The sequence below is a fragment of the Miniopterus schreibersii genome (genome assembly GCF_964146895.1).
Source record: "Miniopterus schreibersii genome assembly, chromosome: 12".
In the NCBI taxonomy this organism is placed as follows: Eukaryota; Metazoa; Chordata; class Mammalia; order Chiroptera; family Miniopteridae; genus Miniopterus; species Miniopterus schreibersii.
This window is the reverse complement of record NC_138112.1, coordinates 48,849,928-48,874,792: the sequence shown is the minus strand read 5'-3', so window position 1 is coordinate 48,874,792 and position 24,865 is coordinate 48,849,928. Positions and strand designations below refer to the sequence as shown.

General features: G+C 51.5%; 1 protein-coding gene across 1 annotated transcript in view; it reads right to left on the bottom strand.

Moving 5' to 3' along the window:
- Positions 1-1,319: 1,319 nt before the first annotated feature.
- Positions 1,320-24,865, bottom strand: part of NAV2 (neuron navigator 2) — a 342,947-nt gene continuing 319,401 nt past the window's right edge. The window contains exons 29-40 of the mRNA XM_081154569.1: positions 23,644-23,806; positions 22,811-22,911; positions 20,620-20,715; positions 18,709-18,877; positions 15,400-15,635; positions 14,016-14,170; positions 13,753-13,824; positions 11,892-12,088; positions 10,825-10,943; positions 5,835-6,038; positions 1,879-3,026; positions 1,320-1,682 (exon numbers count right to left, since the gene is read on the bottom strand). Coding sequence (XP_081010695.1) covers positions 2,901-3,026; positions 5,835-6,038; positions 10,825-10,943; positions 11,892-12,088; positions 13,753-13,824; positions 14,016-14,170; positions 15,400-15,635; positions 18,709-18,877; positions 20,620-20,715; positions 22,811-22,911; positions 23,644-23,806 — 1,638 coding nt within the window. The 3' untranslated portion in view covers positions 1,320-1,682; positions 1,879-2,900. The remainder of the gene's footprint in view (positions 1,683-1,878; positions 3,027-5,834; positions 6,039-10,824; positions 10,944-11,891; positions 12,089-13,752; positions 13,825-14,015; positions 14,171-15,399; positions 15,636-18,708; positions 18,878-20,619; positions 20,716-22,810; positions 22,912-23,643; positions 23,807-24,865) is intronic.

The window sequence follows — 24,865 nt, the reverse complement described above, 5'->3', positions numbered from 1 at the left end:
CTGAACATCCACAAAGTTGGATTTTTTTTTTCCTTTTGAAATAGATTCGCCACGGTCAAATTTGAACACAGAATTCGGAAGTTGACAGAATCAACAATTAAATAAAAAATGTTCCCAAGATACAACAAAGGTGTAGGCAAATCTCGTCCCTGATCCCACCCCACCCCACCCCCAACCTTAAATTAAAAGGTATTCCCATCTCATTTATGGCCTGTGTACGTCTTGGTAGTTTGGGAAGGAAATTTTGGCTTCCATTGGTAACTCAACATAAATGTTGCATAGAATTTCATACATTTCAAAATTAGCCTAACTGTAGAAAAAGGCAAAATGGAAGCATTTCGGACAGAGCCCTAAATGAGCACAAAGTCACTTTGTCAAAGGTGAGTGACACTAATAAAGTAAAATATGACCAAGAGGAGAAATGTGCATATCAGACAACCCTGCTTCCCGAAGCTGTAGGAAAGTGACTGAGTTGTGAATCACACAAGGACTACACTACTCGGAATTATGCTCACTCATCGGGCAGCACCAGGGACAGAGGTCTCGGTTCTGAGCCTGGACCCAGTGGGGGGGAAGTCTGGGGGGGGGGGGGGAGGGTGTCGTTAAAAAAAAAAGTTTCAAACAACATTGGCAGGTGTCTACTCACAAGGTGACTGGGAAAACTGCCCACGAGGAAGTCAATTTTACCCCCTCCCAAATTCACAGTATGAGCGTAAGGTCATCACCGGGAGATCATTGAGAAGGACCACCCTTCGGGTCTACCAGAAGGCTCAGGGTTTGGCCTGTGCTCACAGGCAAAACGTACGGTTTAAAAATTCTATGAGAGACAGAACAGAACAAGACACGCTCACGCACCCAGATGACCGATGAAGGCTTGGAACAGAGCCCGAGTGTACAGATCCAAACGGGGAGCGGTGAGAGGTTTCCCATTCGCCAGTTAGTGGGACACGTCCCCTTCTCCCTTTCGAGGAGGAAGGAAACGGTGCCGTCCAGCGGCGTGCGCAGTGTCAGGTCAAGCTCCTGTGGTGACGAGGAGACGCGCAGAGGTGGACCTCCAGAAACAGAAACGTAAAGATGGAATGAAGACCCTGACTGTGAGCGGAGGCTCCCCGCACTGGGGCGGAACCCGGACTCTCCTTACAAAACAGAAACAGGCGGCTGAAGGACGCACCCTGCTCCGTGAGGAGGGACCAGCATGTTGAACACGCAGCAGCACGCAGGTACCGCAACGTCATGTAGACGGGCGAGCTTCTGCCTACGCGTTAGCCGGAGACTGACAAGAACCTAAAAAAATGCATCTCTTTTTTTTTTTTTTTTTTCCCTTTTTCCCATGGTCACGCACCCACACAGATGAGTCTTTCGGATGAGATAAAAGTCACAGCAACTTGAGTTCTCCTAATGAGTGGATGACTTTTTAGCCCTGTTTGCTCTGATGGGGAAAATAAAAAGACAACCCCAGGCAGGCACAACACTCGTGGATGAACGCGGTTAGTACAAAACCAGTAAGGCATCGCTTTGGGAAGGTCAGCACCGAAGGGGTCAGGCGAGGCTCGTCCGGGCGGAGGCCGGGGCTTCCAGGAGGCAGTGGCCGTCACCCCTGTTGAGTTGCATGGTGTTGGTTCTGAGAAAAGTGCAAGTCTTTTGCGAGGTGATCTCACCACCCCCTGGGGCTGGGGCTGGGGCTGGGGCTGGGGCTCGCCTGCTGGAGGCGGGGATGTGCGGTGGCAGTGTTCAAAGCCTCGAGGACGGGAAGGAAAGGCAGGGTCCCGGCACCCCACATGCTGGGGACGGGGCCCTGGTCCACTTTCCAGGACGTAGCGACCCCAGCCCCAGCCCCAGCCCCAGCCCCAGCCCCAGCGGGAGGCGTGTGCGCAGAACTGTGAGGATGGACAACTGAAAACCAAGACTCAACTCCTGCGGTTCTCACTTTCACCAAAGGATTGATTCTGACCAAGGGGGGGTGGGGGAGGGAGAAAAATCTTCAAAACCAAAGAGTCAGAAAGGGAGAGACTCAACCTCAAGGGGTCATCAGTTCTCCAAAGTAGATCAGCTCTCACTGTACACAGTGTTTGCAGAAAAAAAACCTGATTCGTTTCGAAGGAGACAGACACATGCTGTCTGCTGGGGGCACGTCCCCTCGGCACTCTCTCCTGCACTCGCGCTCATGGATTCACCGAGGCTGACGGGCGACGGGGGTGGCTGGAGTGGGACAGGAGAAATACCTCTCGGGCAAGGGGAGCACCATTTAGAAAACAAAACAGAACAGAGCGCGCGGGTTGGTTTCCCTAAGGTTTTCCTGGGTGGTCGTGCTGGCGTTTGTTGTGTGACCAAAGCAAGTGCCTCATTAGCACCAGTTCTCCGTGGCCGGCTGGGTTGGTGTGGATAACGGGGGGGTCGGTGAGGATGTGGGGGGATGGTGCAGATATGGGTGGGTTGGCTGCCAGACCCCGTCCGCAGGGTCTGAGCCCAGGGGAAGCCGTGCTGTCTGCATTTCCAGCTTTGCTCGTCTCTCTGTCTCTGGGCAGCACGTGGCGGGATGCTGTTTGGTTTCAGAGCTTCAAATGGGGCTTTCGTTTTTAACCCTTTTCGTTTCAACGGCGATGTTCCTTTCCCGAGACGTATCCTCGGTGTCTTAGGGAGGTCACAGCAACAAGGCAAAAACAATCATTAAAGTAAAACCGAAGATAGTGCAGTTCTCACTGTGGAAGGAAGCAGTCCCAGGGCAGCTGGCCCGGGACGCCGGCACCCAGGTCGAGGCGGCGGGACGCGGGGTCCTTGGTCTCCCTGCAGCGCTCCCGCTGCGGCCGGGCTGGCTCAGGAGGGCGTCTTCAGGGTGGTGCAGAGGATGCAGGTGCAGTGGGCGAGGTGGTGAGGTGGGCAGGCTCCATGGCTGGGCCCTGTCACAGGGTAGACTCCAGGGACGAGTCCAGGATGTCGTCGTGATGACTGTTGCTGTTGGAGTCGCTGTCGTAGCTCTGGGGGCTGGAGTAGTTGGCTGCCTCCTGCAGCCTCATCAGCATGTTCATCTGAAAAGAGGGGAGAGCATGAGCGGCTTTCCGGCCAGACCGCCGCCCACCCCTGGCCTCCTGCCAGCTCGTGCCTGCTCCTCCAGACTCACCTTGGGACAGCAGCCCACAGCGGAGGCAGGGGACAAGAGCATGGGCTCTGGCCAGGCTACCAGGGTCCAAATCCTGGCTCCACCACTTACTAGCTGCATGACCTTGGACAAGTTACTTAATCTCTTTGTGTCTCAGTTTCTTCGTTGGTCAAATGTGAATAATAATCGTACCTGTCCTATAACGTTATGGTGGAGATTGAGTTAATATATGTGGAGCACTGAGAACAAACTAGAAAATCTCCTATAAATATGATAGCTATTTTTATTCGGGAGGGGCACACCTAACCTGAGCCTGGGTAAAGGTGCTAGTCAAGGTCCTTGCTTCTGGAACGTGCTCACCTGCACCGCTGACTTCTGAAGCACAAGGCTCCCCTTCATGAGCCTCAAGCTCGTCTGTACCCCAGCCGCTGTCAAGGCCTTAATGGGGAGGACAGCACCAGGAACAACCAGAGCCACAGAAAACAGAGAGGCGTGGATTCCAATTCAGGACTCTTCAGACAAATTGCCTCATGTACCTGAGCCACCAGTGAGTCGTCTATAGATTGGACAGAACAGCAGCCCCTGTGCCCTTGGGCTCAAGTAGGGAACAAAATGACATAATGTGTCTAGGGCCCTAATAGGCCTGGCACATAGTAAGTGCTCAGTAAATGTGATCTGCTATCACAACCACCACCACCATCATCATCATCATCATCATCATCACCACCACCACTATCACCATCTTAAAGCAATGAGTTTCAAGACAGTGTTCTTAAATCTTCCCTGATAGATTGTCTCTATTGTTACTTGTTTGGGAGTGGAAGTGGGAAACTAAAAACTACTTTTATTTATAACTATAAATTGTGTGTGTATAGATTTTATATTTTACCTAGCAAGTAAGTTAGAAGGTAGGGTCTCTCTGAGCTAAGGCCAAGACTTGGTGCAGCTGGGCATGACAGCCAGCGGCTCCCAGCCAGCGGCCCCTAGGACGCTCTGCAGTCTCCCTGGGTGAGCCTGGCCACAGAAGCACCATTGGCTGGTGTCAACAGCCCTGAATGGGCAAGGGTGGAGCTGAAATGCAGTGAATAACCCTTTGCAGCTGAGATTACTTATTCGCTCATCAACATTCCTGGTATACCCACAGTACGTGGTCTAGTATACAAACAAGCAAGTCCTGCTCTCTTGGAGGTCTCAGTTGCATGAGAGGAGAGACTAGTAACAAGAGAGCTATTATAGCAAGAGACCTATGGCCCAGCCTCTTGGTAAGTAGTGGTGGCTCACTCTGGGGGCCTGGGCTGGAAGGAGCACGCTGTGTAACTGTTCTGAGAACCTCAGGTCTCACCCTGTGTTCAATCAGTGATACAAATAGTCCTGGTTAAGAAAAGAGTATCTGGGAAAGAGCCAGCCATCCTTCCCTCCAGTTATCCCACATCCTATTTTTATGTAAGACCTTGTGAGCTTGCACCCACAAAAATATCTCCATGACTCTGGATATTAGCAATGGTTAATTTGAGAAATGGCTTTTTAAAGTTTGATCCTTTCCTCTGTAAAACCATTGTTATAAACATGGCAAATCAGGCTGTACATAGTAAGACAAACAATAAATTCATTTAAAATATAGTTCCTGTAAAAAAAAAATATCTCAGCAGGACCACAGCTCCATTCCACCAGTCAGGAGGACTGCAAACAACCCAAAGTACCTCGTGTTATTTTTAAAAATCTAGCAAATCAATAGTCATGAGGGAGAAAACAGTAAATTGGTTGTCTTTCAATTCTGCCACATCTCTTAGGAACATTTTCCTTCACTAGGTAATGCGAGTAATATCCTCTGATGTGCTTTCCCTTTGCCTCAGCTGGAGCTCAGGGCTCCGTGTAAGGCATGATAATAGTATTTAACCATGGGAGGTTCTGGTATATTTGCTTTCACCGCATTTCATAGGGCTTTTGCTTTGTTAGGTCTAATTTTGCAGTATTACTATGTATGCATCTTACACTGGCAGAGAGAGTATAGTAGGTCCTCAAATAACATCCTTCATTATAATATTGGTGAGAGGCCACAGGACCTTAATACTTACTTATATCAATTAGCCTACAGTAACTGACATGTGGTTTTATTATATGTGGTTTCACTTAAAGTCACAGAACCTATCGATGACGGTGAGGACTTACTGTACTATAGCTGCAGCGTTACCATCGCTGGCCCAGGTTCTTCTCAAAGGGCCTTTATTGCCTTAGCAATGGCAGTGTCAATAAGCCCCTCAGACAGTGTTAAGATTGAACTCAGCTCACTGGCCACGGGCCCGCATTCAGGCCTTCCTGCCTGCGAGCCCCTCCCCGCCTGTGTGATCACTGGCCTGGGCTCCTTAGCCAGCTCTGCCTCTGCTCAGTTACTAGGGGGAGGGATCACTGGAGCAGGACAGTACATGCTAACGGTGGCGCTGAAATCATAGGGCCAAGAGGGGTGTAGCGACAATAGGTATGGGGACATCTGGAGGGAAAAATAAAATTCTCATCTTTGACCTTCTGCCACAAACAACTTCAGAGGGGCAAAGACTAGTGAAAAACTGAAACCACCGAAGAAAACTTTGGCAGAAGTGTCCCTCATCCTGGGATGGGTCCAGCCTCCCAAAGCCAGGCTGGGGCTCAGTCGCCTGTGTTTCCCGCAGGCCTTGCTTCATGCCCAGTGCACAGTAAGTGCTCAATGACTGCTGAGCTGCTCTGGGCACTGAGAACTCACCAGCGGGTCTCCTTCGGCATCGCTTGGGGGCATCTGCTTGCTGGTCGAGCCCTCCCGGGGCAGGGAGTAGCCATCAAAGCCGACATCCTCAGGCCGCAGCTGCAGCAGGGGAGGCCACTCGTGCTGCTGGGGGCTGGCTGCCCAAGGATAGGTGTCCATCACCCACTTGGCAGGATCCTCCCAGGGGGCCCGCCTTCCATAGAGCTAAGAGGAGGCAAAGAAGGAACAGTTAGGAAGGGGGCTGAGACCTCTTCTGCAGCCCTGATTTTGCAGCTTTCTGAAAAACTCCCCAAGGCCAGCATTAAGCCTCCCCTGACGGTGTAATTCCACCTGCAGAATGCTGTTCTAAGGGAGCCATCTGAGGTGTATATAGCTGATGTGCTAAGACTGAAGGCAGCGTGACCCAGGCATCAGGAATTCCGGCTTTGGAGTCAGGCTGATGGGCTCACACCTCAGCTGAGCAGCTGACTCAGCAGCTATGTCACCCTAAACTCTGAGCCTGGCTGACCCAACTTGAAAAGTGGTATCTGCAGAAAAATCCCACCACCCAATTTGTGAGCTTCCGTGGTGTAAACAGTCCCACTGAGGCCAATTTCGAACCACCAACATGAGGTCACTGAATGTGGGGCTGGAAAGGGGTGGTTATCAGCTCACAAGCCAGCTCTAGCACCCTGCTGCATGCGCCCGCCTGGAGAATTCCTCCCACACGGATTGGGTGCCGGCCACCGATACCACAGGCAGAGGTCACAAAAGGTCCTATTTTGATAAAACCCCACTTCTTGACGAGGGTCTGACTCTCAGAGTCTCTCTGTAAAGGCGCTGGTCACTTTCAAACCAGCAAACTGTTACATGTGGGTGATGTTTCTCCCCTCACATATTCATCAAAATTGTCCATAATAACTAATTTGCTCTTAAAACAGAAAACTGTATTACACTTAATTTCATAAGACCACTACCATGCTTTTTTAAGCCTAATGATAAAATGATTTTAGTGACTTTTACTGGCAATTTCAAGAAACATTTCGATTCTGTAAAGAACAAGCACCCAGGCTGCCTCACTTCCCCAGGGATGTTCCGGAGCCAGGTGTGATCCATATCTTTGCTCTCTGCCACCACCGCCATCTCGCTGGACCATGATGTGGCTCCAGGATGAAGAACTACTACCCAAGTTTCCCAGACGAGGAGATGGGCTCAGGGAGGAGAGGAGGCAGAACTGGAATTCGAGTCTGTCCCACTCCGTGCACCACTGCAGTCTGAGCAGATGTGGGAGGACCTGCTCACAGCCAGGACCAGATGTTCCCACCCAGGGCGGCACTGCCTGTGGCTCTGGAAGGCAGCCCCTCTACCAGGAACCACGGGCTACGCAGATCAAAGACTCCTGAGCCACAGTGGCTGCAGGAGAATTACACCTGAACCACAGCTTGTCTGTCTGTCCGCTCCTTCTGCTCTCTCAGGACTCCCACAGTTGAGAGGGAGGGCAAGGGGCTCTCCTAGCTGAGCTCTGACTGACAAAGCCATGTCTTTCCAAGTCATGGGCTACCTCAGCTGCAAGGTACTGGGGGGTCACCCAAGAATCCCCCCATCATTTACCAGATGAGGAAACTGGGGTCTAATGAAAAGAGCCAGTGGAAAAGGTTACAGAACAGAGCTGGAGTCGAACCTTGGACCCCAGTTTCCTCATCGGGGCCTTTCCCGTCTACCCCCCCCCCCCCCCCCGACGCACTCCAGACCAGGACACGCCAAGCGACGCTGGGCTCGCTGTTCCCTGCAGCTGTCTCGTGGCTGCCTGAGCCCCCCGACCTTTGGGCCTGCGTCCTGTCGGGAAAGCCGCCCGCCCACGCGTCTGCCTCCTCCCGCACTCAGGATGCGCGCAGCCTCCAGGGCCTCCCCGCGCTCTCAGACACCAGCACCCCTCCTGCCTGGCACTCTGGCCCTGCCTGTTGCGACATCTCCCTTAACCCGGGGCAGTGGTGAGTCTCAGGATGCGAAGTTGGCGTGTGTATGCGTGCACGCCGGGGAGAAAGGGAACACAACCACTTGGGGATACTTAGAACTGAAGAAAGCTGCTCAGGTTAGGAGCACCCCTGCACTTTTTAGAAGCTTCTCCCTCCGAGGGCCTTCCCCATGGAGCTGGGCTCCGATTCCCGAGCCAGACTCCACGTGGGCGAGGCTGTACCTCTGACAGCTACTGCTTGTCTCCATCCTCTGCGTGGAGGAGACACCCAGGGCTGCGGGACAACGGAGGCTGGGAAGTGGAGGTCGGCAAATCCTCAGGGAGAGTCTGGCCCCGGAGTTTTCAAATACTTGCTCTTCTCCCCAGACCCCACCACTGAAGTTTGAGAAATTTTGGGGCTCCACAGAAGCCAGCCTGAAAATACACTCCTCTAGTCCAAACTTTTCAGAGTACAGATGGGTAACCTGGAGAAGGGAGACTTGCCCAGGCTCTCAGAGCAGGCTGGGTAACGTGATAAAGCGCCCTGAGCCTCCCCTTCACCAGGGGGAAGGAGGTCTTTCGAGTTATTTTATAGACTAGATACTTTGGCAAGTGTTTACAATGACAACTCCAGAGGGGAACAAGGCTGGGGACTGACTCATCGGACAAATGTGCAGCAGGCAAATGCTAGCACCATCTGCAAGAACAGGAAATATTTTTACAAGCCTCCCCACTTGCCACTGGACATGTTCCAGTCCAGGTGATGAATGGCTGGGTAAGTACCGTGGCAAGTAAAGGAAACACTGTGAAGCGCCTTGGCCCCAGTGCAGAGCCCTGCAGCAGCTCTAAGCAGCAGCAGAGACAGTTGTACAGGCAAGACAGACAAATAGGACATTGACTCCACGGCAGGGAGGAGCCTGGTGTTCCCGCTGGGTCAGGAACAGGGAGCCAACTTAGAAACTGAAGCCACCACTGTAAGCTTCTGACCCTGCAGGATGCACGTGTACACCGCACACGGAGGAATCAAGGAATCAGGAAGGGCCTTCAAGCAGTCACCCCCCCCACACCCCCACACCCCACACACATTCTACTGGGAAAAGACTCAGGAGTCAAAACTTGCAAAGGTATCTGGTATCCACTAGGGGGTGATGCCGCAATTCCTCAGGGAGAGGATGTGTCTTGCGGAGCGGTTGTCTGGAAGTCAATGGTGGGCCTGATCTCAGCAGGGTCTCGGTGTGGCCCCATCACCCTGGGCAGCCCTGTCAGAGTCCGCTCTGGGGCCTCTACCACTTCTTAGCTTATAGCCGTGGCCGAGGGCTTACCTTCTCTGAACCACAGTGGGCTGCCTTCATGGCCAGTCTACTCACCTAGCAGGGCCAGGTGAGGTCTAAATGACCCCGCTTGGTGCTCAGCACACAGTGAGCATGGAATCAAGGGGACATGAAGGAAAGTAAGGGATTTTAAACTTTTTTTAAAAATAGAGGAATCTTTTTGCCAAATGAAATTGAATGTAGAACTCTACTGCATGAACCATAAGACTTGGTTTCCCGACCCACCCAAGGCTTCTGGTGAAGTTACTGGGGTCCCTTAGGACAGCATGGAAGCCATGAAGTAACTGAGGAGGCAGCTGGACCTGGGCTCCAGCGCTGGCTCATCCTACCCCAGAGTCAACCTGGCAAGGGTCACAGCTCCCAGGAGCCTTGGTCTCCTCACCTATAAGATGTACACTGAGCTGTTAAAGCTACGTGTCAGGCCCTAGCAGAGTATCTCCTTCCAAACCAGAGGCACAAGAGGCACACACCAGGTTTCCTCGTGGATTCAGCAGATTCACCGGGGTCTCCAGGGGCTCACCGGGGAGAGGAGGCCAGAGGTTTGAGGTACGGTGGGTCATTTCTGAGCAACCTGGTAAAATGCTAATTCCAGCTGCCTCCCCTGGTTGCTCCCACACTCCTGACTGTTCTTCAAATGACCTCACAGCACAAGGAAGGGATGCCTTTTCCTGCCTTGCACTGAGATGGTGGCATGGCCCTGGTTTCTTACCCTTGTCAAATTCTTGTTGTCCTGAGTGCCTCTGAAGACTATCGGTGCTGCTGCATGTTACTGGCAAAGGAGTCAGACACTTGCCAGGCTCAGCCAAGCGTGCAGAAATGACAAGCAGCCATTAATGTGTACTGTCACATGCACACGTGGGGCACCACCCCTCCGCAACCTCCACGGGCCTGTAGCGGCGTCTCGTATCTCCCACTGCCCAGGGCTGGGGAACGGAGAAGCCCTGGGAAACCCGGCTGTTAAACTGGTTCCTGGACTGTTGAGCTGCGCGGGAAGCCTGCTGATCACTCAGCGTGGGGGCTGGGAGCCAGAACTGCTCAGGCTGCCTTCAGACTCATCAATAAAACTGTCGAAAGTCCCACTTACTGCTGACCTCCTGGAGCTGAGCCCTGGACTGAGTGAGGGGTGAAGAATCTGTGCTTTCCAGCTGCCCCAGGGCAGGAGGGACTTGTAGCCTCGTGAGCCCCAGGGTCCCCTGTGAGGGTCCCAATGGCAGGCAGGGAATACCGCAGGGCTGAGGGCTAAGAGCCTGAAATTTGAGCCAGAGGCCTGGACTCCAATCCCAGATTCTTCAAGGTTTACTTTTATGACCCTGGGCAAGTCACTCTCTTCTGAGACTCCACTTTTCTCTTTTGAAAAAGGGAGATACAGAATTTCTAAGTACCAGAACTAATGCAGGGCTTGGACCAAAGAGCAGATGTGAGAGTACTTTGTAAACTATGACGTGCTACACATGCTTACTTCCATGTTGCAACAACTCTTTGTGGCACAGCAGAGAGGCTAAACGACTTGCCTGGGGTCACACAGCTAACAAGTGGCAGAGCCCAGGATTTACAGCCAAGTGTGTCCCTACACTGTGCTAGACTGATGGCCTCGCAGGTGAGGGGTTGTCACCCACGTCAGTCAGAATCCTAAAGAAGGAGATAAAGCCAACTCATCTGGTCACTAGAACAGCCCCTCCTCTACCCCCCCAGTATTAAGGAGGCGGGGGGGCAGTGTGTTTCTCACCTGGAGTCCCTCTCGGACGGCTTCCAGGAGATAGGGGATGATTGAGTAGTTCCACAAGTCGGTGAACCACACCCTGGAGCCATCCACGTCGATGGGGCATGACAGGAAGAGGCGGGGGCCTGGGGACCAAATCAAAATCAGAGCTGAATTGAAGACGAGGGTCAGGAGAAGCCACAGCGCTAGCACCCGTCACAGGAGAGACCCTAGATTTTCTGAGCGACAGCAGAAATTCCAACTGCCGGGTGGTGGGCACGGAGCGGGACGCTTTGGCTTTACAACCCCACCCTTGGACCTCTCTTAGGAAGTCACCCGAAAGGCAGGAGAGGCTTTATGGAGAAAGATGTTCGTTGTGGTATTAATCCTGACCTTTGAAAATGCAAACGTACTAAATGTTCAAGAGAACAGAAATGGTGAGTGAATGATGGCGTACCCACATGTGATTATTTTCCAGCCTTTAAAAATAATTATAAAACTGGAGCAGCAACGCAGAATGTTCACGAGACAATGTGAAGTGAAGAGGAAAAGCATATACCGTGGGTATACTCTGATGGCAATGGCACAAAATATCTATGAATGGACTAGGGCAAAAAATAAGCTCAAATTAAATAATATGTCAGGAGGGTGGGATAATCAATGATCTTTTTTCCTTTGTTCTAAATCCTTAAGCTCCAGGAATGTTGGTAACATTTTATTTTATTTTCAAAGCAGAGCAAGTCCCACAGCATGGTTTTTGCTTGGGGGAGCCTTGGGATGGGCCCTTCGCTGAGCTGGCAGTTTCTGCAAAGCCCAGGCTGGACCATCTCTCGCTGCTGATCAGCCCCAGTGCACTGGGCAGGGCAAGAGGGGCAGGGGCACAGCCAGGGATGTGGGCGAGGTGGTCTGGGGTCTGTCTTGGGCTGTGGCCGTCCCTCTGCCTCCTTCTCTATCTGCATGATCAGAACAGGGTCCAGCTGACTTCTGCCTGCAAAGTGCTGTCCTGGCCAGGGCCCCAGGGCAGTCTCGGAGGAGCTGAGCTCAGCACCCCCTGCAGCCAGCCCACCCACCGCTCCTGCCTGGCTTCCCCCTACCTATGGTGACGTCCGAGGAGCTGTGAGCCTCCAGGAAGCGGTTGAGGTGCTGCCAGACCTTGGGAATCCAGTCGATGATTTTCACCAGCTCCACGTTCCGCACCCGCCCGCTGATCTCTGTCTCCATGAGCTTCCGCCTCAGGAACCGGCCAAGGAAACCCTTCACGGGCTCCGTGTGGTTGGCGCACAGCACCCACCTGGGGAGTCAGAATGCATCTCAGTGCTTGTGACAGTGAGAGAAACGAGGGCTCACTCAAGGTTCACAGCGCGAGAACTAGATGATGGGGCATGTGCCAATGCTAAATAGGACTCACTGTGCCGGACAGTGCACATGTAACTCACAGCTCCTCACGGCAACCCCACGACAGGTATTACCGCCACCCCATTTTACAGATAGAAATGCTAAGGCACAGACAGGTTATGTCCAAGATCAAAACAGCAAGTTAAAAGAAGAGCTAAGATTAGAACCAAGACAGTGCGGCTCCAAAGTCTGAGCTCTAACCATCGAGCCCACTGCCTCTCACGCTTTTGTCAGGCCCTGTGCTGGCCATGTAGCTGTAACAGTGACTACCACACATTTGTCCCTGGTCCCCAGGAGCTCACAGTCTTGTGGGGGAAGCGGATAAATAGAGGAATGAGGCATGATGGAGCCTGGGGAATCAGGGAAGGCTCCTCAGAGGAGGGGGTGTCTGGGTTGAGACTGGAAGAATGGTTGGAGCAGCCACATAAGGAAAGGCAGGAGCAGGAGGGGTGGGGGTGGGGTGTGGGGGGTGTGTGTGCGTGCGTGTGTGTGTAGTGCTCGCCGTAGCATTTGCAGGTATATGAGAAACAGCGTGGGGTGTTTGGGGAAACTGCCAGAGGTCCAGTGTAACCAGGCTTCAGACTTGACCGGCCAACCCAAGGAGCCTGGATTTCAGTCTGGAGGCGATGGGGAGCCACTAAAGGACTTCAAGCTTGAGAGTTTATGGTCAGATCTGAATTCTAGGATGCTCACGCCAGCTGCCACTGGCACAGAGAATGGGGCGACTGTGCCGGCAGCAGTGCCCTGGTAGATGATGCGGCAGTGACGGGGGAAGGAGAAAGGAGGACTTGAGGCATATCAGGAGAAAGCACGGACAAGGCAGGCAGAGCCTGGACGCAGAGGTGAGCCAGGACCTCAGCGGCCTGGAGGAGTTCACTTCTCTCTGATGACAATTCAGGCCCACTTTCCATAGGTCTCCCTCAGATGCCTGCAGAGTGGCCGGTGAGAATGAGCCAGGGGTCTCACCCCAGGACAGAGCTTCTCACCCTCACCTACGGGCAGGAGGGGAGGAACGCTGGGGTCAGCTGGGAGTCAGTGGGACAAAGCGTGTTTAGCCACAGCAAGGCAAGTGGGAACACACCAGGCATGACAGAGTGGAGCAGTTCTTCCCACACACCAGCAGGGGAGACCCCCGTGTGGTGCTGGGCAGAGGGACGCACAGCAGCTGGAGTTCAGAGGCCCGCAGACTCAGCTCTGGGGGGACATTCAGAGGCAAGGGCCTTCATTGCTCATATTCACTTGGGCCAGAGAGATGCGCCACTGGGATGTGCCGGGGAGGCGAGCATGCCCACAGCCCCTGCCCAGGGCTGCCTCCCTGACTCTGCGGCCCCAGCGCTTAGAGTCGGAGAGACCTGGGTTCCAGTCTCAGCTCTTCCTCTGATCAGCTGTGTGACCTCTCATGAGTCACTTAATTCTCCCAGCTTCAGTCTCCTCATTTGTAGGCTGAGAATGAGAAATTTAACTACCTGAGGCTGTTGTGAGAATTAAAGAGTTTTAAGCTGGGAAATATGCTCAGGACGATGCCTGCACAGAACAGGTCCTCAAAAGGTGACACCTTACCTGAAGTTGTGATGAAGCTGCAGGTTGGGAGTAGAAGAGGTAGCCTGGTTCATTGTGCCAATTATGTAAGGGCTGTGGGGGACATGAAGGAAAACAGGACGCCGTGAATGAAAGCCAGAGCCTGTGGAGTCTGTTTCCCAGACGGCTGGCTGCCTCCCCAGCCCCCACGCTGACCCCAGCCAAGCGTGTGTACAGCTCCCCCTGCAGCACATGTCACATGGGCCATTCTCCCGGGGACCACGGGGCCTGGCTCTGGCCTTTACCATCTGTGGTCCTTGCAGTTGAGCAGCCCGTTGAAGATCTCGCCCAGAGAGCTGACGTGGTGCAGGTTGTCCAGGACGATGACAAGAGGCATGTCCGCAGCGTTGTTCTCACTGGTGCACTGGTCGGCAAGGTTGGACAGGTACTGGCGCAATTCCTGCACAGGCCAGGGGAAGGACAGGTGGGTGAATGCGCCTGATGAAGACGCACGTGCTCAGAGCCTTCACTTTGCCCAGGCTAACGCAGGGGGACAGGCCCTCCATGGGCTGCGGGCTGCCTGCTGCCTGCTGCAGGGGGTCGGCTTGTGCTGTGTGGGGTGGACAGGGGTAAGCAAGGCCTGCGTCTTGCCTTCTGGCATTCACTAGGTAACCGAAAACCTTCAGCCCTAGGCAAGAGCACAGCCCCATGGAGGGTGCCCAGGCCTGGTTCTCTATCCCTGTTCTACCATGTCTCTGTAGGTGTTGCCATTTTCCTTGAGTATTTCTTATTATGCCAACCTCCCGGGAAGCTCCCAAGGGCAGGGGCCTTTATACATCTCTGCATAAGCTGTGTAAGTTCTGGATGAAGTTTTCTTCCACACTGCCTGCCTGAGAGCTGTTTATACAGAAGCCCCTGATGGATCAATATAGCAGAGCCCCCCTCCCCCATACACTGCCAAGCAGTGCTGTGGCAGACAGACAGCCAACGGGGCAGGGGTAGATGGGCTGCATGCCGACGGGGCCTTGGGAGGTCTGGCTGAAAGTGTAGGCTTTGAATTGAACTGTGAAGAATGGCTGGGGGATTGGCTGGAGCTGGGGCAGAAAGCAGCCCAGCATGGCTGGGGTAAGGCCTGTGTGTCAGAAAAGGAAAGGACAGAATAATGGTGCAGCAGGGGAAAGGGCTACAAGGGTGAGGTAGGGACCGGGCAGAGAACCCAGGATGACTGCCTGGTAATATCACCATCATCAGGACAGCTGGCCTGACCCAGAGCCTGCCACAGCTCTGAGGGCCTCACACAGATGGAACTTCTGTAGCTGGCAACCATCTGGGGTGGGTACTATGATTACAGTGGGAAACTGAGGCACATCCAAAGTTAGGTGACTGGCCTGAGGTTGCACAGAGGGCAAGCAGCGGGGCTGGACTAGGCACTGAGCACGTGGGTCGCAGTGGGGAAGCGAGAAATGAACTAGATCGACTTATGATGGCTGGAACTTCTTAGTGGGAAGTTTTGGGTCAAAGCCTTACTTCCTGCTAGCCCCATTCTGACTTTCTTCACTGGGCTTTTACAACCACCAAAGGTGAGCACACAGAAGATGCTCCTTTCCCATTAGGGTGGGGGTGACATCAATAGGGTGACACCAAAAGGTGACGCCTGGCTGGGCATCAGCCTCCGAGAGACCTCCTCACCTTGCTGGACTTGTGGTCCACGTTGAAGGTGGCGATGACCCCATCAGTCAGCTCCCGTCCCTCCCGAAGCACCAGGTACTCTGACAGCCTGTTGGCCAGGTAGGTTTTCCCGGTGCCGCTGGGGCCAGAGAGGATAATCCGCCTGTGTTCCACCAGCAGGGAGACGTAGCGCTGCAGGATGGGCTTGGGGATCAGGGACTCGAACACCAGCGAGTCTAGGCTGTTTTCTGCAAGCCCTGTGTTTGAGAGATAGGAAGTGTTTGCAGCCCTGTAGAAAGGGGAACTCTGTGCTTGCTCCACTGGGACTGCCATGACCTGAGGCCGTCCCTTTCCCGGGCACCCACTCACCTGAGGCCTCTGGTGCACAGGAGGCTGAGAGCAAACTGCCGCTGCGTCCTGCTCCTGAGCACTGTGTGCCCTGGCCCTGGCCTGGCTGACTTCCCCTCACCTCTCAGATCTGGGCCCCTGGTCCCTGTCTGTCCCCTATAGAATTCCTAAGACTCTGGGCTCTGCCAGTCTGTCTTGATTTGCCAAACTGATGGCATCTGCCCAAACCAAACCTGAGTCTCCCATGTCTGCCAGCACACTAGGGTTCCTTCCTCACCCTGTTCTCTACTGCGTGCCAGGTGCCACTGCTTCCCACACTCAGATGTACCACGAAGCTAACAACACTTTTATCTTTAAAACAAGCAAATGCAAAGTAGGACCATCCGATTGGGGGATGTGAGTCCTGGCAGACTGAGGCTGAAATGCTACCTCCCTGTGTGCCTCAGCCACAAGAGGAAACTCATCTTTCCCCTTTCCTACCCAGGAGATTCAATTAATAAAAGAGCTGGGGTCTTGATATCATGCCCAAGAGAAGATCCATCCAAGGTTACTTGCTCAAGAACCTAAGGTAATTCTGTTAAAAACTCACCTCAAGAAAGCCAGTATATGCAGGAAAAAAAATAAACTGGAGAACATTTATTCTGTTTTAAAAATTGTATCTTGCTTCCACATAATTTTTACTGAAAACAGACCCCTGTAAATGAATTTATATGCTTGTTTCTGATCCTCCCCCAACCAAGAATAGACCCTAAATACAGTTACTGCTCCAGAATGGCCACAATGAAGGTCCCCAAATGACACATCTTGTAGGTACAGGCCTGACCTTCCTGGTTCTGAGTTCAATAGGTCCTACGCTGGTTCATACCTCGATGTGAAGCATGGAGCACAGGGTTTCTGGTCTAAACTTAACAACAGCAGGGAAACACACTGGAACAACTCTCCGCATGTGTGTTGCTGTTTCGATCTTTTGACTTAAATCCCCCCCGGAAGTGACTACTTTGCAGACGAACTCACTTCACATCAGGCCAATCACCCCCTCCCCCTGTACCACCGAAGTGAACCACCTGCAGCTCACCAGCCTTTCAGCTCAAACCCTTGAGTGGCTTTTAGTGCCCAGCAGGCATTAAGTTTCAAGCACTTCAGGAAAATACAAGAGTCGGGTATCAGTTAACAATAAACCTGGGCCAGCCCTGGAGATGTTAAAACTGTGCGATGAGCTGACAGGCGCAACAGATGAGGCTCCATGGTGGAGTGGCTCTGAGGCGGGGTGGCACATTCCGCCAGAGGCAGAAAATCTCATCCCTGTCTCTAGAGAGGTTTGGTCTGGCCCCAGCAACAGGTCACTCTTTTTAGCCCTCAGGGCTTGTAATGCTCTCCTATAAGTGACGATGTGTGCCCACCAGCACAGAGGAAGAGCAATTGGAGCCTATAACGCACGAGGCTTTCCATAGAGGGTTCTTGTAGTGGAGAGCCGTTTGGTGTGCCTGGTACCCTTTCCACCTTCTCCCATAGAGGTCTTTCTTCCTGTGGGGACCTCACTGCACATGGTTTAAGTATGGCTCACCCAGCACTTTCACCCACCACAGGTGTGGGCTTATGACCAAGCTGAACCAAAGCCTCTCCCCGCTCACAATGACTGATTCAGTGACGGGCGTCTGACTCGTGGTGGGGCAAGACCACCCCTAAGAATTTTCCGTCACACTTTTCCAGAAAGACAACCTCTTTCTTTTAGGTTTCTAAGCTATAAAGATGAATCAGGGCTCCCAGGGACATGACAGGTGCAGAGAGCTCAAAAGATAAGAGAAGTGGAGGCAGGCTTGGTCCTGGTGGCATTGTTGGAACACCGGAGTCCAGCTGTGTGGGCAGCACATCCTGGATTTTCCAGGTAAAGAGGCTTTATGTTTCCATTTTTGCTAAAGCTAGTTTTGAGTATGTCTCTGTCACGTGCAGCCCAAGCCCACAGCTGTGGACTTTCACTTGTCAACAAGGTGAGGCTAAGTGTGAGGCTCAGGCAGTGCCTTACAGCCTGTCACCACAGGGCGGGGTCTGGGCTCCTGCTGATAAGGAATGTTGCTGTACTTTTGGAAAACCTACCAGCTGGGAAACAAACTTGCATTCAACACCCCAAAAATTGCACTGTGAAAACCAGTCAAGATCAGTGCCCTCCTAGGAAAGTAAGAAACAGGGCAAGCCAGAGGTTGTAGCTAGTACAGTGTTGACTGGTCTATTCTTCAAGTGGTTCATAAAACACAGGAAAAGGGGGTTTTGCAGTCAAAATGTATTTGTGTTGGCCTGGATTAAACAGCCTTCTGAACGGCAAGAGTTAGGACATTGAAGGATAGAGCCTTTAGTGTATCAGTACAGTCCTTCCCCCTGCCCCCCAAACCCAAATGGGGAAAATGATGCAGTTTCCCAGATTTATTTCGCCACAAAACCCTTTTTCCCACACAAAATACTTTGTGGGCCTGGAGTTCCAGGGAACACTCTTTGGCCTGAGGCTTAACGTCTTTGGGTGATGAGGCCATCAGAAGCCCCTGCAGCATCGTGCGTGGGCAGGAGCTTCAGGAGTTTCATCAGGGTGCTTGGAGCGACTCCTCTCCGGCCCACAGCAAATCGTGGTTTCCCCACCTATAGAATGGGACCCCGTCCAAGGCTGGCTGGCAGGAATGATTCATTGGCATTGGTGGAGCCCCATTTCAACAAGGTTATTAAGATTCCATCATCTCAGAGTCATCAGGCTAATGGGAGCTTTTGTTATATAATTTCAGCAATAAACTAAAATTATTTGTTTCCGATGGTGGTTGAAAAAGCTAAAGATGGTTTAACTTGCTTAGGTAAGAATCACTGTGGTCAAAGGGAAAAAAACAGCACAACAACCCACATCCATATGCACAAACAAAACTGGCCACAGTTTGCTGAGCCAAGTCACAAAACAAAAAACACAATTCCTGGAAGCTCCGGCCTCTGCCATCGGTGAATTACCTTTGACGGCCACGGAGATGGTAGTGTTCTCTCCCACCAGGTAGCCGCAGGGCAGAAGCTCAGGGGTCTCGGACGTGTTGCTGCGCTTGACTTCCCCGATGCTGTAGCCGAGAACACTATCCGAATTCAGCCCTAGCTGACTCACTGGGTCAACATGAATGATGTATTCCTGGAAAAAATAAAATAAAGAATCCATCAAAGATGTGGCTAAAAACCTGCCCGTGACTCATGTTTTCATTGGGTGATTTATAATCATCTTGTCTTCTTTCTCAGCTGAGGCCTGAGTTGAAATCGAGCTATGGAGTGAGGGGAAAAGACTGACTTTCATGGGGACGGAGCCTCACTATTACAGCCATTGGGAACGTTTAGTCTGGATCAACCAAGCATGGAAAAGTTAGGCTGCCTTTCCTGAGTTCAGCTGAAGTCTCGAAGGCATCAGGACCTGTGAACGATGCTGGAAATTCATGAAAAAGTAACTCTGACAAGAAATCTCTCCACTAGCCCCTTCTTTTGGCTCAGAGAAAAGACCATACTGATGACAAAAGGAGCAAAACTCAGGGCTGCTAAAAAAAAAAAAGCAGCTCTTGGAGCTTTGAACAGGAAAATGTGCCCTTCATTTGGAAAGGGTTCCCTCATAGGCGAGTGACCTAAAGGCTTTAGGTCAGTGAACTTGGATTGAAGAGCCATGGGCTACGGGCTGAGATGTCCAGGTGATGGCCAAGGTGGAATCCCAATAACAGACCTCTACCTTAGTGGTCTCATTTCCTCACATGTGACACCCCACACGTTCTTCTCAGCCCAAAGTGTTGTCTTTCTAATCCAAAGATGTCCGATGGCCCATCAGCAGAGAGAAGGTTTTGGCCTGGGCAGCAGGACTGGGTTGCCCTTAGCCATGAATATCTCCTGCCTACTCACATTTCTATGGACTGGCCTATGAAGATGATGAGCGATCTTTGGTCAAAGAACAGAATTTCCTCTGTGTGAAGTCACCTGAATCTGGATGCTAGAAATAGGCTGGAGTGTAGTTAAGCCTGAAGCCAGGCCAACTCAACTAGACCAACAGAGTATAGTTTTGGATCTATGGCTTTGGACACGTGACCCAATCTGAGCTTGACCATCTTCATCTTTAAATGGGAAATTAATAGAACCTTCCTCATCGGCTCAAAAAGAAATTAGGACGATGTGAGGAAAGTGCTTAGCATGGTCTCAGGCACAAAAATGTGGGCCATCAGTACTGCTCAGGGGATACGATTAATGAACAATATGGCTATTGACTTGCTTCGGGACAATAGAAAGACGTCTACCAACGCTTCTTTTAAACCACACTGTATTTCAAGGTTCATTTCAGTACTCATTGGTTATCTATCCTGTGGTAAACATCCACTCCAACGATGTGATTGGAATAAATACAAAATAACCATTCCAACATCCTGGCACTGGCCATTGATCAGATGTTAATGTCTCTTGTAGCACAAATCACAGAATGAAGTGCTGGCAAAGGCATGGGCAAGTTGATCAAATGCTCTGACATAAAGAACGGAATCTGTCTTAGTCCCAGTTACAGAGTACACGCTCCAAAGCAGATGCAACCGGACAAGTCTAAGGTGAAGGTAGAATTTGGACATTCACTGTCAAGAGGTTTAAACGATTGCTCAGTGCTGGAGAAGTGACTCGCTGGCTCACCAATGACAGCCAAGGGCAGGTGGGAACCGTGTGGCCCATCAGCAGTCTATACTTACCATCTTCCTTCTGGTCATTTGAGTACCGGGGAAAAGTCCCAGCAACATAAGGATGTGGGAAAGGAGGTACCCTGAGAAACGGCCAAGTTCAGGACACAAACTCCCCGCCCCTCCCTAAGCCTAGGCTCCCGCTTCGGGTAGACTGCCAGAGCCGTCTCCTTGAAACACTTACTTTGAACAGCCGTCTAACCACCCCATCGAGCACATCCCACTTCGTCTTGCCACTAACTCCAATGCAGCCAATAAGAAAGAGGTGTGGTCTGGAATCCTAAGGGTAAGAAAATGTATGCAGGTGAAAAATAGGTGGATCTTTTCTGACAGGTTAGCAAGAACTCCGACTGTCCCAGAGCTCCACCAATGATTTGAGAGGGGAATAACATCAGATTTGTTTTAACATCAGATATAACTTAGATTGAATGCAACAATCTTAAAACCTTTCCCTGCTCTACTGCTAAAACAGCAATCTGTGGGGGAGGAAGTGAGGGGCTCCTTTCTGGAGTCTAGAACCTTCTACTAAATGCATACCTCATACAGTGCACAGATCACATCCCTTGCCTGGAATGCTCTCCCCTCTCCTGTCTGCCATTTTGTCTTTTCCAAACCTTGCTTACATACTCACCTCTTCCAGGGAGCCTTCAATGATTAATTCACCAGGCTCAGAGCTCACATTGCTTTAATGGTTCTGTACAAAATTTATACAATGACATATTCTGTACTGTTTATTTTTAGGTATTTCTGTCTTATTTGTAACTTGAGTCTGTCTTCTCTGTAGATCAGAATAGAATATGTTTCTATTTTTTCTTTTCTTCTTTGTTGTTTTCTAAATAATGTTTATTGCTTTCCTTCTAATTAAACCATGCTCAATGGAGAAAACTAATAAAACTCTGGGAAGTTTACAGAAAAATAATCTTTTTAATCTTTACCTACAGGGCTCTACATAGTGGGGGCTAACTAATTACATTAATTAAAGGGAAGCTAGCAGAACATTGCATTCTGTTGGATTTTTAAATATCTGACATGCTCATAAGGACATATAATTAGGCAAGCAGAGGGGCTGGGGGTGAGGAGGGGTGTATCTGGCAGTTAAGCAGAATCAGCAGAGAAAAGAGCACCACTCTGCAGTGAGAGGATGTGGCCCCATCACTTGCTTTGTAACCTTAAGTAAGTGGTGCTCGGGTCTTAGGTTTCTCAATTGTAAAATGGAGCTGATAACATCTGGTCAACCAACCTCATCTGGCTTCTGCGGTGATCCGGAACCATACAATTTTTAAGGTGACTCATAAACTTTTGTCAAATGTAAAATCTGTTCACACAGATAATCACTAGACTAAAACACATCCACAGGTATCACCTGCAGTTATTCTAAGAATAAAGCCCCCCCCCCTTTGACAGTCCACCACTCCACCAGCTAGGCTCTGAAAGTAGAGCTTGTCATTGGATCTTTCCAGGCTGAAATAATGCTAAAGCCCTGGTATCCCTAAAATCTGGGCCTCATGCCTTCAGTGAGACTAGAGAGCCAGCACAAAGTGGAAACCCAGGCACACAGGCCTGGCTGCAGATGCTTTGTTTGCGTGGGTACTACAGGTTCCCTAGCTCTCAGAGACCACAGGAGCCATGTTGGCTAGGATGCTAAGAACCAACAAACAAAAAACTGAAGGGGACCTGAAATAGCGACTCATGCTGCCTTGTCCCATTATTTGTGAGATGGTCATTCACAGCATCATTTGGATTTAATCAATGGCTAAAAATAAACTTTGATGTTCAATGCCCACTTCTATCCCAAAATAGTCCCTGCTGGGGACATGGCCTCCTGAGACTCTTGAAGAGAACAGAAAGTACTCAGAAAACTCAGATTCCCCATCCCCAGCCTTGGTGGGTCAGGATGTCCCACCGGCTTCACTTTCAGCCACCTGTGTGGGCCTGGCCTTGGCCACCTGTGTCTCTCAGCGTCTGCTCCACCGCAGCCTCTGACAACTGCATGAAACAGGTGCTCTCGATCAGTTTATTTCTGTACCTTTTGTGCTAAATGTTTAGCTGCCTTTGACGTGCTCTGGGAACATATTAAACTCAGAAAAAGCCATTGCTGAGCGATGTTAGTGTTTAGCGAGTTGCGTGACAGTGAACGTAGGGCGATTTTTACCACTCTTGATTAGACTTACCAAACACGAGAGAGGGAAGGGCTATTTGCTCACTTCGGTTTTGTCAAAATGCTGCCGGGGATTATGGTTAGTTCAGGAAAGCGTTAGTAGTATTTTCAAATCACCTTAGGTGCTGAGGTTACGGGGTTCGATGAAGAAATCGCTAAGCTAGGTAGTTCTACCTGGGGAAGGGACAGGCAGAGCAGGGAAAGGGGTCCAACTAACCTCCTTCCACTTCATTTCCTCCTGAAAGCTGACAACTATCTTAACATGCCTGCCTCCTTCCTTCCGAGCCGAGCATTCACCAGTGTCATCCAGCAACATGTCTGCGAATGGAAAACATCAACAGCCTTAGGCACATGGGACAGCAAAGCCGGCCTCCTGACACCCCCGCTGCTTGTCGACACAGCAGCGGGACAGACCAGGTGTCGGGGTGCAGGGGAAGGGGGGGTGGCAGGGAGGGGAGAGGGCAGAATGGAGAATGCAACCACAGAAACCAACGGTGGACCCACCAGGGAGCCAGCAGGCTGACGATGCACCTTGCCAAATGGAAGTGCGAGGGAGAGACGCAACCAAAATAGCAACAGCAGCGCCATGGATAAGAAATCAAAGCGTCAGCCTCGATGTGCTTACAAAAAAAAAAACAACCTAGACTGTGTTTGCTAATTACTGTGCCAGCCTGCAATCCAGCCCGAAGGCGGGAAGATCAGGCCAAGCCATGGCCCCAAGTGGGACCTGCTGCCGTAGGGCTTGTACGCAGCATTCAGCTTGCAGGTCAGCCTCTTAAAATGGATCAAACAGAACTCAGCATGGCGGGCGAGGGGAGCCAAGCTCATGGCTTGGAGCACTTGAGGTGCTGGAGCAAAGCATGAGAGCAGTCTAACGGCTGGGCTCATGTTGGTAGCAGACGCACACCCAGACACGCACACACCCCAGTGCACACACGCCTGCTGCCTCCCGATTTGATCTGGTGATCTGCTTATCTTGGGGCTCTGGCTTAGAGACCGGAGTGCCAGCTGTAGGCCCTGTCCTGCCCCCAGCCCTGTGACACCACTTACCCAGGCTGGTTGACTCAGTGAGGTTCAGGCTGTGCTGGGAGAGGCCCATGGACTGCCTCGGGGAGGTGGAGAGGGACACCTGGGAGGGCGCCCGGCTGCAGCCACTGCCTTGAGACTCTGACTTTAGCCGGTCATTTTCAGCTTTCAGCTTCTCTATTTCACTCTGTGAAGAGTAAGAGAGAAGCTCATTTACCGGGTGGATAGAATGTGAACAAGCCTTTTCTGGAGGAGGGATGTGGAAGTCCCCTGCAGGGATTAAGCAGGCAGCCCAGCTGAGGCAGAGTAAGTTACACCATCAGAGGGATTCAACAGTGTTTGCTGCCTTTGCTGCATACACAGGGCCTGTCTGGCAGGGGAGAGTCCATTCTTTCAGAGAACTGGCCTTTGAAAGGTCTCAAAAATGTTTCCCAAAGTCTGAGTGGCAAGTGAAAAGGAGTCTTCTCTAAGAGGCTTGAGCAACTCTGGGTTTTGACAGATTTCTTTACTGCAGGACTTCTCAGAGCCTTTAATGAGCTGCTATGCACTGTGAATTGGAGAGGGGCACGTAGTGTGCAGCATTTCCCAAATATGTTTGGTCAAGGAGCTTTCCTTTCACAGTCTCCCATTGAAGGACTGTTCCATGGAACATCCTGTGGGAAATGCTGCTCTCCAGTGAGGTCCATTTAGAAGAACCCACAGAGGTCTTTCATTCTATGTGTATTTATAAAGAACCTATTATGTATTAAGCACTGGAGCTATGTCCAGAGAAAGGGATGCAAAAAAGAACAGCTCAGAAGATCCAAATGCCTTCAAGCTATGGCAGAAGGTGAGAGGGGCTGTAAGAACAAGACCTATAGGAACTCAGGTGAGGGCACGAACTCTCCCAGCTGCAGGACTTGGAAAGGATTCGCAGAGGAAGAGGCATCAGGCTGAGCCTTAACGGAAGGGTCCATGTGGATGTGCAGAAAGATATCCCAGTGGAGGAACAATAAAAAACAGAAATTCGTGGGCATGCAAAGGGAGCAGTTAGTGGCTCCCTCTGGCTGGCGAGGAGAGTCTGGAGAGTGGCGTTGGTGGGGTGGTGGGTGGGGGATTGAGAGCCAGAAGGATCCTGTAGAAGGCCTTGAAGGCCAGGTGAAGGAGGCTACAACACTTGCAGGGGGCAACAGCAGAGCTGCTGAGAGTCTTACACAAAAGAGGGACAGACTTACTCTTAAACCTATGGAAGACTGCTCTGTGAGCA